Genomic DNA, 12,921 nt, shown 5'->3' with positions numbered 1-12,921 from the left:
CTGCATCGAACACTTTCAGGGCTGGAGTGTTTTCGTCCATTCGGACAACATGACCTAGCCAGCGTAGCCGCTGTCTTTTTATTCGCTGAACTATGTCAATGTCGTCGTATAACTCGTACAGCTCATCGTTCCATCGTCTGCAGTATTCGCCGATGCCAATGTTCTGAGGACCATAAATCTTACGCAAAATTTTCTTCTCGAAAACTAATAGCGTCGTCTCATCTGATGTTGACATCGTCCAAGCTTCTGCACCGTAAAGCAGGACGGGAATGATAAGCGACTTGTAGAGCTTGATTTTGGTTCGTCGAGAGAGGACTTTACTGTTCAATTGCCTACTCAGTCCAAAGTAGCACCTGTTGGCAAGAGTTATTCTGCGCTGGATTTCGAGGCTGACTCATATATTAGCAATGTTTCATACCGTTTCCAGTTTTGGAATATTTTTTCGGGTTTGGAATAATGCCTTGGAATAATTAGGTTCTCCGAGAAATTCCAGCATATAAATATAAATAGTCGTTATCATTGATTCTAGACCTTGAGAATGAACCAGATCTGGTATGGACTTCGCATAGCTTTTTGGCATGAAATTGGTACTGGAAAGTGTTAATCTCTCCATCTATCAAGTGGAGTATCTTGGAATTGATATTCGAGAACATATATCAAGCAACAGTGCTCCGTTACAAATTTTATGACATTTTATACCACAAGCGAATTTGTAAAGTGTGCAATTTAAAGTTTAATTGTAAAATAATTCTTAAATTCATTTATAAATATATTAAGCAGATTTTCTTGTTGGCTACACTTGATTCGCAATATTACATTTATTTTTCAACTCCTCTCCAAAAAAGCATTACACAATGGCGTTTAAATTTGTATTTAGACACGAAGGTGTTATTGCAAAGGTGTTATTGAAAAATATTTACTGCAAATACGCAATATTATTAAACGCAATAACTATATACACATACATATATATAAACTCATATTGAAAAGAAAACGCATAAAACCGATTTCAATATTTTTATGCAATTTATTTAAGTTTTTATTATGTCAGGTTTATTTTGCCAGCTTTTTAAATTAAATGTAAATATTTATACAATTTATTTTCTGCTTACTTAAATCGATAGTATTCATAAATATTTTGGGAAATGAATAAAAAAGGAAATACACAAACAAATGCATACAAATATTTAACACTAAATTAGAGAATTAACGGTTGTTGTTGTACCTGCTGGTACATACTACATACAATACTTAATACTATGCTTATATATATAACATATATATTTATTGTTAATATTAAACTAATACTATTGCAAATCACAAATACATACTCACAAATTCATTTGTATGTATTGGTTTTGATTCTCACTTAAATATTTATGTACAAAGTATGCAGTTTATCGAAGCTTCGCTTTAATTGGTTCATTTTTTTCGTTCTGCTTCTCTGATTTAGCCTCTTAATCTGCATATAGTTTTAAGTCTTCCTTAACTTACTATTTATTTGTAATTTGAATGAACGTTTTGTTGTTGTGGAAAGTTTAGCTGCTATATAATACATATTTGTAGTTGTAAACTTTTGAGATTTCATTTTCAGCTTAGTGGAACACTCTCGAATATTTCTAATAAAATGCTTTTGAAATTAAAAATTAAAAACATTTTTAATTTTTTGAAAATATTTTAATTTTAATAATTTATATTATGGAAGTTTATAATTCGAAATTAATTAATCACCTAATATTAATCAAAAAAATCCTGAACTCCTTTTATTATAAAATTATTGATGAATAAGTCGGAGACACAAACAGGTTCTTTGGAGTTCTATAAAGGAAGTGCGAAATGACAATTATAAATACCTGGTTGAGGATTCAAATTTTCGACAATTATAGACTCGCTAGAATTGGCTCGATAAACTTGATGAAAGATGAAAGATAAGCTACTTAATGCCAAGTTGAAACTGATCTAGAACTTAGGAGCAACCGAGGGAATTTTGACAATATAAAACAGTGGCACGAGAGAAATTGTGACTGTATAGGTGAGCACGAAATACTGAATACCCAGTGGGAACTCTGTAGCCTAACATTTTAAGAATGCTTTTAATTTTTTCATAAAACATGAATTTTTGTGGCTCATTTATTCATTTTAGTTATTTTATTATTTAAACAAATATATTAGAACACAAAAGCATTAACTTTTCTGTTTTAAAATAGCTTAAAACCATAAATATAATACATAACATAAAACGACATTAATAAAAGTAGGCATTTCGCGCAGGGCACTTATGCAAAGTGCCATAGACATCCACGATGTTTACCGTTGCTGGTTCGACTGAATGGTAGAGCGTAAGCGTACGTGTGACTTGAGTCGGCACAATTGTGGTATGGAGTGCCGACCACTGATTTAAAAACTAATTGTTCTAAATTTATCTCAATTAAAATTGAGATTGAGATTAATTGTTTGTTTAATATTGAATGGACCATAAATTAGAAAAGGAATTTGCATGCAACTCAGGGAAGTATTTTATTTGAGAAAAGGATATGCTAAATGAGAGAGCGAATTATTGATCTATTGAGTAGAATTATATTAATTATATATTGTAATTTCTCGGTTCTTAACGCCAGAAGGGTCGAATAACTGTCAAGTTTTTAATTTTTTTTTTCATATACAGTACTAGTCCACATACAAAATTTGTTCTCTGACTGGAAAACTTCAATATTTTATTGTATTGAAGTTGTTATAACTTTATATACGGGGAATTTTTCAAAAACGCATTATTTAAATTGAGTACATTTAGTACATATGTACATTACAACACCAAGTGCTATGAGTTAATTAACATCTTAATTACTTCAACTAATATACCTTGGGTGATGAGCCATTTACGAAAGGAAGGAAAGCTTTTGACTGACATTCAGTTGAGAGTGGACAGCAACGATTCTTCTCCACATGGTTCAAGCTCACAACTTCCGATCTTAAACCAAGTATCCTCTGCGTAGTCAATAATCTTCCGTTTGGAAGTGAGCTAAAATGAAAAGGCGTAAATGGGTTTGGGACCCACCATATAAAAAACGTGTCCTCTGATGACACACCCATCTATTGTTGACGACCCCTTAATTCAAAGCTGAGTCATAAGTCATAAGAATAGGGTTTGAAGTTCAACTTAATTCAATTAAGTGACCTAAGCTACTTCCTAAAATTTTTTTAACAAAGCAAAAAATGATTATATTGTTTATTGAGTTTGTTTAAAACTTGAACAAGCAAATGCTGAAGCGATATAATATAATGGGGATATCACTTTAGTGAGGCATACTGATACTCTCTATGTTGATTTGTAATTTCTCGGTTCTGCTCGCTCTCTTTTAGCGCTGCTCTCAACAACATAGTAAAAAAGTAGCGAGTTGAAATTATACAATAGAATATGGGGATATCCGATCAAAAAATATATATTTAATGCTACCAAGCTTTATTTTACAGATGATATATTAACGCTAGTTTGCTTCATAAGTATTGATATATTAGTTTTTCGATTCGCTAGTTTCTTACGGTTGACGAATCGAAGACAACATGTATTGAAGGTGAACTTTCTAGAGCTCAATTTTTTGCTTTATTATGGATTATAAAGATGCTTTGTGCATAGCATAAAATATTATAACAAAAATATAATGTATTTATATATGTAAATAAATATAATAATTTAAATTTTTTTTTGAACATTTGCTTCAATTATCATAAATCAAAATATACACAGAAATATTAAATATTTCGCTATTTTTGATATTAAGTTTTTATTCATTTCTTTACACATCAATAAATAAATTAGTATTCATTTACAGCTTATGTATGTACATATAGAATTTCTATATTTTATATTGAATTTGGAGAACTCAAAACTTTGCGAGTAATCGCCAGCGAGTTTTTTTTAATACTAAGAGCATGTTTATTATTTATATACAAAATTTTTATATATTATATTTTGCTTTTATTTACAATAATTTTTGATATTTTATACATTAAAATAACCTATGATTTTTACATGCTCGTATATTAATTCTTAATAAATGCTTTTTAAGCTGTACATTAAATATATTATTTTTTTTTGTTTTATTCCACAATTATAAATAAATTTATTTTACTTTTACTTTTGCTCATATATTAATTACTTATTTATTTTTAATGCTTGTTTTGCAGCAAATACCTATATATATATATTTATTTGTTTAATAGTTTCCACTTAAATATGCTGATGTACTTTCATTTCAAGCTGTCCGCTTCAGTAAATTTATTTTATATTTGTGTAAATTCGCATACACGTACTCGTTTGTATTAATATGTAAAATCTAAATATTTGTACATATATAAATGTAATATATATATAAGTATTAGTTGTCAGCTAAATGCAAATTTGATTAACAGCTTTCAATATATTGTAGCATACATACAAACATACTTACACATATACATATAAACTCGCTCTTTAGTCATTTTCATATGTATATATGTTTGTATGTATGTATGGATTTTTCTGAATTTGATATCGTACTTATTTCATTTCTAAATTTTTTTCTATGCCATTAACATTACAACGAGGCGCAAAAACCAGCAGCAATCATATTTCTTTTCATATATTTTTTAAATTTTTTTCAATAATTACCTAATACTAATTTTCTAACATCCTTAACAATTTATAGTTTTCAATATTTTTTTCAAAATATTTTTAAAATATTTTTTTTAGTATTTTTTACTTTTTTTCTTATATTTTTTCAAAATTTTGTTTATACTTTTTTCCTTATTGATATATAATTTTTTATGTTTGATTGTTTTTTTTTTGTTTTTGTAACTTAAAAACAATCCATTTGTTGAGCTATACACTTACATACATAATATTTATTTTCTCTCATAAACTAGAAATGCAATTATTGTTATTGTTTTTTGGTTTGATGAAATTCTTTCATTTGTTTTTCAACTTTTTGTCTTGTTTGCAATTAGTTAATTCTCAGTTATGTTGGAAAATGTTGAGATCCCCTAAATCTGATAAGAGTATTCTTTAAGAAATAAATAATAGAACACTTTTTTTGGTGACTTAACTAGCAATTTTATCGCAAGCTTAACAGAAATCAGGAATATTGTAGAAAATATTAAAAAACATATTATATTTTACCGACCCCGCTTTAAAACATAGGTTTAAAAATTTTTTGTGTTGAAAATAAGGGCTCTTTAATTTAACCTATATAGCTTAAAGCTTTGAGCTTTTATAAGGTAGAGTTTTAAGTTTAGTAGAAGCTTTCGAAATATTCTTCGGGATTCATATTGTTATATATAAATTTCAATTCCAAAAGTTTTTGAAAAATAAATCTTCGAGCAGTCAATAAAAAAGGTGGCAATTAGATCTATAATAGAACATTTAGATGGACCTGTTAATTAATAATTTTTTGGAAGAACTTTGGAAAAGTTTCAATTTCGGTATGCTTCTAAAATTGTATAGGGTTATCCCAGGTTTCGAAAAAAAACTTCGAGTTCGAGGCTACTTTCAGGGGAGGCTATAAGGGGACCCCTCCATTCTCGATTTCAAATTTTGACGATTCTCAATGGGCTGGTAAATGAACATAAATTATTTTTTAAGGCTGTAACTCTGCATGCATTTATTGAAAGACTTAAACAAGAAGAAACAAATTTTATATAATTTTTTTTTGTTGTTGTTTTTTATGGTCAAACAAAAGCCCTTCTTTTCAGCAGCGCTTGTGATTTACGCTCATTGGATCATCTGAAACCAAAAATTCCAATGGGATTAGAAATAGTACATGTTTGACTCTGGTATGAACTAGGATTATTAATTTCGCACAAAAATTAACAAAATGGTGGACCTTTGAATTTTTTTTGAAAATCGCCTTTTTTAGTCACAAATAAAGTTGAAAAGTAAAGAAGATCTTCTCCCTGATTTGATTTATCCTAGTTCATACACACATAGCTATGTATGTATAGAATAACTTATTAAAATTTGGAACCGATTTGATTAATAGGTTTTGAGTAACCTCATGCACTAGTCGTAAAAACACTGATTCGAGAAAAACCCGTTTAAAGTTTTGAGAAGCTCTCGCCGCCGCCTGACGCTTCCACCATAAATCGGCTATATCTTCTAGAGTTTTTGAAATTTTAACTTGAAATTGTAAAGGAACATTCTTGAATAGTTATAGGTTCGAAGTAAATGAAAAAAAAAAAATCGATTTTTTGAAACCGAGAATGAGGGGGTCTACTTAAGTCAATTGACGTTTTGAAGAATAATTTTCAGTTATATTCAAAGGTTACAATGCTATTATATTTAAATCGGTATAACCTGATTGAAAGCTATCATTCCTGGACTGAGCTGTAGTACCAATAAAGAAACAGGTTGGAATAGATAGAATATTAAAATGAGTCAGCGAATAATAAGACGACCACACTAATAGACTGACTTTTCGGAATACGACTATAGGCTCAAGTCTCCGAGTAATTGGTACAATCAGGATGTCATTAGGGATACATTATCTTTGTACACGTAATATCATATTTTCTGTTACCGGACTTTAGTTAAGCTTTTGAATAGTGAAAAAATATATATCGAAGACTAATCTGAAATGATTATTCTTACATTCAACTGAGATTGTGGACAGACATTACAACCATAACACAGTACCCATTTTCACATCAAAATACTCTTCAAATAATCGCCTGTTGATAATTATTTTTATTTCGTTTTCGATTTATTTTCAACTAAATATTTTCCTGATGTATACTTTGTGAAGTTGAATAATAACTAATGTACTCAGAGAGCACCTGAACCAGTATGGGACTTGCAATGCTGAGATGATTTCAATCTTAACTACGTTACTTCCCTTGTAGCCACTGACTATTCATCACTTTTTGAAGAAAAAGTCGGAATAAAACCCAAATTTTGTAAAGAATTTGTCAATGAAATGGATTTTTGCTGTCTCAGTTTTACTCTCCAATTCCTTTAAGAGTTCTATTTTGTGTGCTAGACTTTTATAAAATATTATACATAAAGACAAACAGAAGAAGAAGACAATATTATTGTTTTCCAGTAAGTGTTTCTTTGACAGTGTTTCTTTATTTCTGAAAGCTCCATTAAGTTCAAACAACTTCATCCTCGAAAGCTCAGCGCTTGCATTAAGTGCATTTCACAGAAGTGGTTTTGGGCTCTCTTTGCTTGAAGCACCTTTATTTCCACTTCCGCAAGCCCGGCATGCCCACATGTAAGCACTTATTTTCCTTTTCTCTGCTCAATGAAGGCATCGTTTCCAATATTCATTCATTCATTCATTAGCCATACAAAGTACGGCAATCATCAAATCAAGCAATCAGTACTCCCACGCACTTATAACGCTTTTGACGGCAACCCACTCATTTCTATGTAAATCTGTGCGATTGTAGCATTCATTAAATCTCGGCGAAATCAACATTTTCCAACAACAAAAACATGTATGGTACGAGTGTATTTAACTGTCGGTTTGCGGAAGTCCTTATTGGAGTGTGTGCCCACATGCATATAGGATTGAGTGTATGAGTATTTATGTATTTGTTTGAATGTTTACGTATGTGTAGGAGTGTTAAGCCTGGAGTACATCAGCATTTTACCGATTTCTGCTACTGCAAGTAAATTACGTCGGTTGTACCCGTCGCTGCGTCTTGCCATTTATTTATCGCGGCAATAAACGTTTGATTCAAGGATATGTGAGTTATGTGTGTTTAGCAATTTTCCGCGTTTCGCTTTGCGGTATAATTTTCCTATTATTTACATGTTCTTTTTATGTTTTTTATGCGTCTCGATTTCCTTGTTTGTTGGTTTACAATTTTCGCGACAATTGCGATTTCGCTTTCATGATGTTTTTGGTTTCTTTAGAAAGCGCCGCAGTGTTTCTGGTTACATTAGGGTGGTGAGGAAATATTAAGGACATTCAAATAATGTTACTTTATTTTAAAGCATAAGCTTCTTCTAGAAAACATAATTTATTTGGTAAGAGAAGTAAGAAAACAATAAGAACTGTTTGAAGGAAAATTTTCTTCCACAGCTGAAAACAAGTGGAACAAGATTTAAGTTATAGAGAAACTCTAAAAAGGCTAGTTAAGTCAGAGGTCTATGTTTGTTTAAAGTTAGGACGATGAGACGCATCGTAATACATCTATGGTTAAAATTTTAGGAAAAATAAGTGAGAAGGTTATTGATGCGACAATTTTAAATAAACTTTACAAAATACATGTGCTTTATATATAAAGTACTATTAAAAAAAACTAATAAAATCCAAGTATTATACTTTTTCAAATAATTTGAAAATTCATTGACTTTCATTTAACACTTTCTAACCAACTTAATATCTGATTGTGCGAAACAACAAAGTACACTCAGCGACAATAAAGTGTACAGGACTAGAAATTACGTTCTTTTATTTAGGTTGGTTGCAATTTCACTAATTATTAATAAACATTTCAATTGGACTCGTTTTAAGAGACACAATACAAATATTTTTTAAAATGCAGAATTATGTACTACCTTATACAGTCCAAAAATGGAGGAAATCTGATTATAACCTTACCTACCTCCCATACAAATTTTATGTTGAAAACTACTAAAAATGCTTTAATTCAGTAAGGGAAAACATCAGAAACCTTAAATTTCATTATAAAGAAGGTACGGAAGAGCTACACTCAAATTGGTATACAAAATTTTAAATGGGTGTGGCTCCGCCTACTTATGGGTCAAAAACCATATCTCCGAAACTGCTCGACAAATTTCAATGAAATCGGATTGTAATATTTTCCTTACATCCCAATGATATGTTGTGAAAATAGTCCAAATCGGATCACAAGCACGCCTCTAGTTCCCATATACCAGAACTTTGAAGTCGGTTTGAATAATTTACTTTACAATATATAAAGTAAGCACTAGTGAAGATATCGGAACAGAACTTTGCATAAATTCTGCATTTATAGTTTGGCAGTCCCTTTCGAAAAATCGCCAAAATCGGACCATAAATTTTCATGGTCTCATATATGTATCGAACATGAGGACCTCAGTGCTTATGAATCGATGCCAATCGACGACAACTATAGACACATACTTAAAAAAACTGTTAAACTTTGCCCTTAAAGTTAATAAACTTGATTAAAATTAGATTTTGAAAAAAAAAGATCCTTAAAATTACTTATTAATCTGTAAAGTCCAGCTTAATGATCATTCATACCAGAGAGTTCAGAATGCTTAAGGTTTGATTGACGTTCTACTTCGACTGAAAATTTATTGAATTTTTTTATAATTGTCTTTTCGAAGTTTCTCATATGTTAAGATCTGATGGTGAGTATGTTTGTTCTCAATTTCTTCGGCATCGTTGCAATTGACATACCGGCCTATGTACACAGTATGAAGTTCAAACTGTAATTTTAATAGCAGCAGAACATACAATGGCTCTTCGCTAAATGACGTTACTTACTATTGATATCGTTTTCATAACCCCTCAGATTTACCTCAATGAAGCTTCTTTAACTGTTAACGGACTTTAGCCCAAAGAACTTAATACCATTATCGTTAAAAAAAGAAGTGAATTAAACTTGCTGTCTCTAGTAAGTCTTTACTAAAGCACTGTAGGCTCTGAGTCAAGTAATAAGAAGAACTAAAAAGGTTATGTTAGTTCATGAAAAAACAAATCTAAAGCCTTTTGAGTCCTTTTTCGTTACTTAACGAATAAGTTATCAAACTTTTGTCCTGTTTGAAAGCTTTATACTGGTTTAACACTCCCAAAGCGTATACGTTTTAATTCCATCTCATTGCAAGAGATATACACATTTCTTGCTCGAAATTGTACTGATAGTACGAATGAATAGATTTGGTTAATTGATCAGAACTTAAGGAAATAGTATGAAAGTAAGAATGAACAAAAAAAGTTGAATGGAAATATTTATACTACCGCCACCAGATGTCGCAGAGTGTAAACTTCCATAGCTTCCCAACAACTAAGCGGATATCAGAGACTTACCTATGTACATTCTCAAGGGTTTCATGTTTTGATTTTCTTGGGCTTCTTTGCATCTTGTGTGTATGTGTATGATGAGCATGTGTGTGTGTTTACTCGTATGTATGATTATGGGCACATGTTCTTGAAATTCACTCTTTGCAACTTTTGTCTTTGTATATTTTTTTGTATATGTCTACATATGTTGTATACAATGTTTACATACATACATATGTACTAAATAACTGTGTAAATGTATACGCTTATGTGATTTCTTTCGTTTTTTCAATTATAAATATTGTACCTATTGTGCGCCTACTCTCTAGCCTTGGCTGATGGGTTTTCGCAAATCATCAGCGTCATCAACCGCAAATACCGAACCCCGCCCCCTTCGCTTATACGCCGACAGCATGTAATCATTTGATTTCATCTGAATGAGGCGGCGCAGCAGAGCACACGTAGGCGCGTTACGATTGCAGTAGTCGTTAATGTTGCCCTCACGGTAACTGATGCGCTACACGTTGTTGTTGCTTTTGTTGTTGGTGTGTTTATTGTGCTACATGCAGCCACTGTGGCTGGCACCGCTAAGTTGCGGTTTATTGTTGGCCTCTTGCGGCTGTCGATTGTTGCTGGCCGTTGTGAGTTGGTGGCTGCTGTTGGTGTTGCTGATTTCCACAGCACGCATTGCCCTTGGCGCAGCAATCTTATTATTCGGGCGTATGAAATGTTCTTCATGGCTTTGCTTAACCTTTGGCAGCTAATCGGAAATGCTTCTGTTGTTGTTGTTGTTGTTTTTATTGGTGTGTTGTTGTTGCCGCTGGCATTGCTATGCGCAGCCTTTTGGTGGCGTCGTGCGCCTACAGTCAACATTGGTGGCACTCTAGTTCGCACTTGCTCACATGCTTGTTGTATTTGTTTTTGTACATAAGCCTCACTTGCATATGCCGCTAATAATAGCGGCGATAAATAGCGCTCTAAGATAATTGCGATGTCTGCGTGTGTCAGCAGCAGCAGCACAACGGCTGCCAACAACAATGCGAACATGAGCTTTGTAGGTGACACAAGAAGGTTAACGGTTGTTTTGCTGTCAAATACATTGTAACGGCACAAATTAGCACAAACTTTGTAGACGGTCTTATTGCCAAGCTTGTTGTTGTTGTTGCAGAAATTTTTGTTTGGCTCAGCGTCTTTATGCGTGCGCTCACTCTCACGCACACACGTGAGAGCGGCATAACTGTTACCATTTGCATTTTCACTATTGTTGTTGTTATTGTTGTTCCCATTATTGTTGTTACTGTTGTTGTTGTTGCCTTCTAGTGCGTCTGTGGAATTTCCATCGCTATTTGTCGCCATTCTCTCTACAAGCAACAAATTCCTGAGCAATTGCATAGATCGCCTTGTTGCTTTTGTTGTTGCCGATGTGTTGGCGTGTAAAAATGACGCTGTCAACGCAAGTTGCCGCAAAGTCATATGACTGACTTTGTTACGCAACTCATTAATTTTCGCGTTTTCACATTCCATTTGCACCTCACTGTCCTCGAGAGCCGTCTTCAGCGCATCAATTCGCCTTATCAGCCATTGAGATGGCTGCTGTAAGCCACCGCATTGCGTGTAAGCAACAACATCACAAGTAGACCCGGCATCCACCTCCACTTCCATTTCCATCTCCATCTGCTCTGCTTTGTCTCGCCCGGCTGTTGATTGCTCATACGCACTGGCGCACCGCTGAAGCGAAGAACAATGATTTTTTGGTCGGCACATTAATGGTAGCCATTTAATTTGTTGTTGTTGTTGTTGTTGTGCGTGTTGTTTTCCCGCTTTTTGCTGCTTCGCCGCCAGCTGTTGTGGTTGTCTTTGCTTTTGCTCCGGTTGCGTGGTGGCTTGCCATTGGCGTTGGTGTTGGTGTTGTCGTTGCCGCTTGCTTTGCCACCAACCCGATAAACGCTTGTAAATCCCAAATGATTGCATTTTAATCCAAAGAATTATGCCGCCAAGTAGATTATGTTGCGCCAGTGAGTTTGCTGAATTGTGAAAAGCGCCCGGAGGATTACGCACTGGCGTTTGATTATTATCGCCCAACGAATTGCCTGCCACGTCGTTGCCTGTAGCAGCCGGAAGTGTAGTGTGTGCAGTTATGAAAAGAGAGAATGAAAGAGAAAGTAGAAAAACGAAGGCTTGTGAGTTAAGCAGTACATTGTGTTAAATAGCAAATATCGAAAATTCATTGAAAATACATACTTAATATAAACATTAAAAATATACTAGTGCTGCAGCGATATTTGGTACTCGATTTGAGGAGATATACAATTCTTATATGTATTTATTTAATACTAGCAGACCGCTCCGGCTTCGCACGGGTTCAAACAAACATTTCAAAAGTTATAATTTTTTACAAACTTAACTCTCCCACTCTCCCATACATATGTATGTACTTTCCCGTTTCTTGCGTGGGGTCAGATAAAAAAGTAAAATTAGTAATTTTATTTGTAATAAGCTAAAACCTATTACGACCTCTAGTCTTTTGTGTCCGTTGTCTTTCTATCTGATTATGAAGGCGTTGGAAACGCTCAGAGTTCGACTCCCTAGTGCGAGCTTGTATATTTCTAATATTTTGTTCTTCAAGCCGCTGCACACGCTCCGCACTCGACTCTCAAGCGCGTAGTCTTCTCCGCGTATTAGACTCCATCAGGGAGTCTTTCTGATACCCTCACCTTGGAACTATTTCCAGAAAGTTGAGATTCTTAAAAAAATATAGCCTATGTTACTCGGGGTGAGTGTAGCTTTCCAATGGTGAAATAATTTTTGAAATCGACACAGTAGTTTTTGAGTTTATTCAAACCTACATACAAATCTTTCCTCTTTATAATAGTAGTATAGATATACTGTAAATATGAAAATAAAGTTTTAATTTTTTTTTTTTTTTGAA

General features: G+C 33.1%; 1 protein-coding gene across 1 annotated transcript in view; it reads right to left on the bottom strand.

The window, feature by feature from the left end:
- Window positions 1-4,821: 4,821 nt before the first annotated feature.
- LOC105212557 (uncharacterized) overlaps window positions 4,822-12,921 on the bottom strand; it is a 62,081-nt gene continuing 53,981 nt past the window's right edge. The window contains exon 8 of the mRNA XM_054227648.1: window positions 4,822-12,097. Within this exon, the coding sequence (XP_054083623.1) occupies window positions 10,422-12,097 (1,676 nt within the window). The 3' untranslated portion in view covers window positions 4,822-10,421. The remainder of the gene's footprint in view (window positions 12,098-12,921) is intronic.

This window comes from Zeugodacus cucurbitae, chromosome 3, assembly GCF_028554725.1.
Source record: "Zeugodacus cucurbitae isolate PBARC_wt_2022May chromosome 3, idZeuCucr1.2, whole genome shotgun sequence".
Lineage (NCBI taxonomy): Eukaryota > Metazoa > Arthropoda > Insecta > Diptera > Tephritidae > Zeugodacus > Zeugodacus cucurbitae.
The sequence above is the reverse complement of the archived record's forward strand: the minus strand, read 5'-3'. Positions and strand labels throughout refer to the sequence as shown.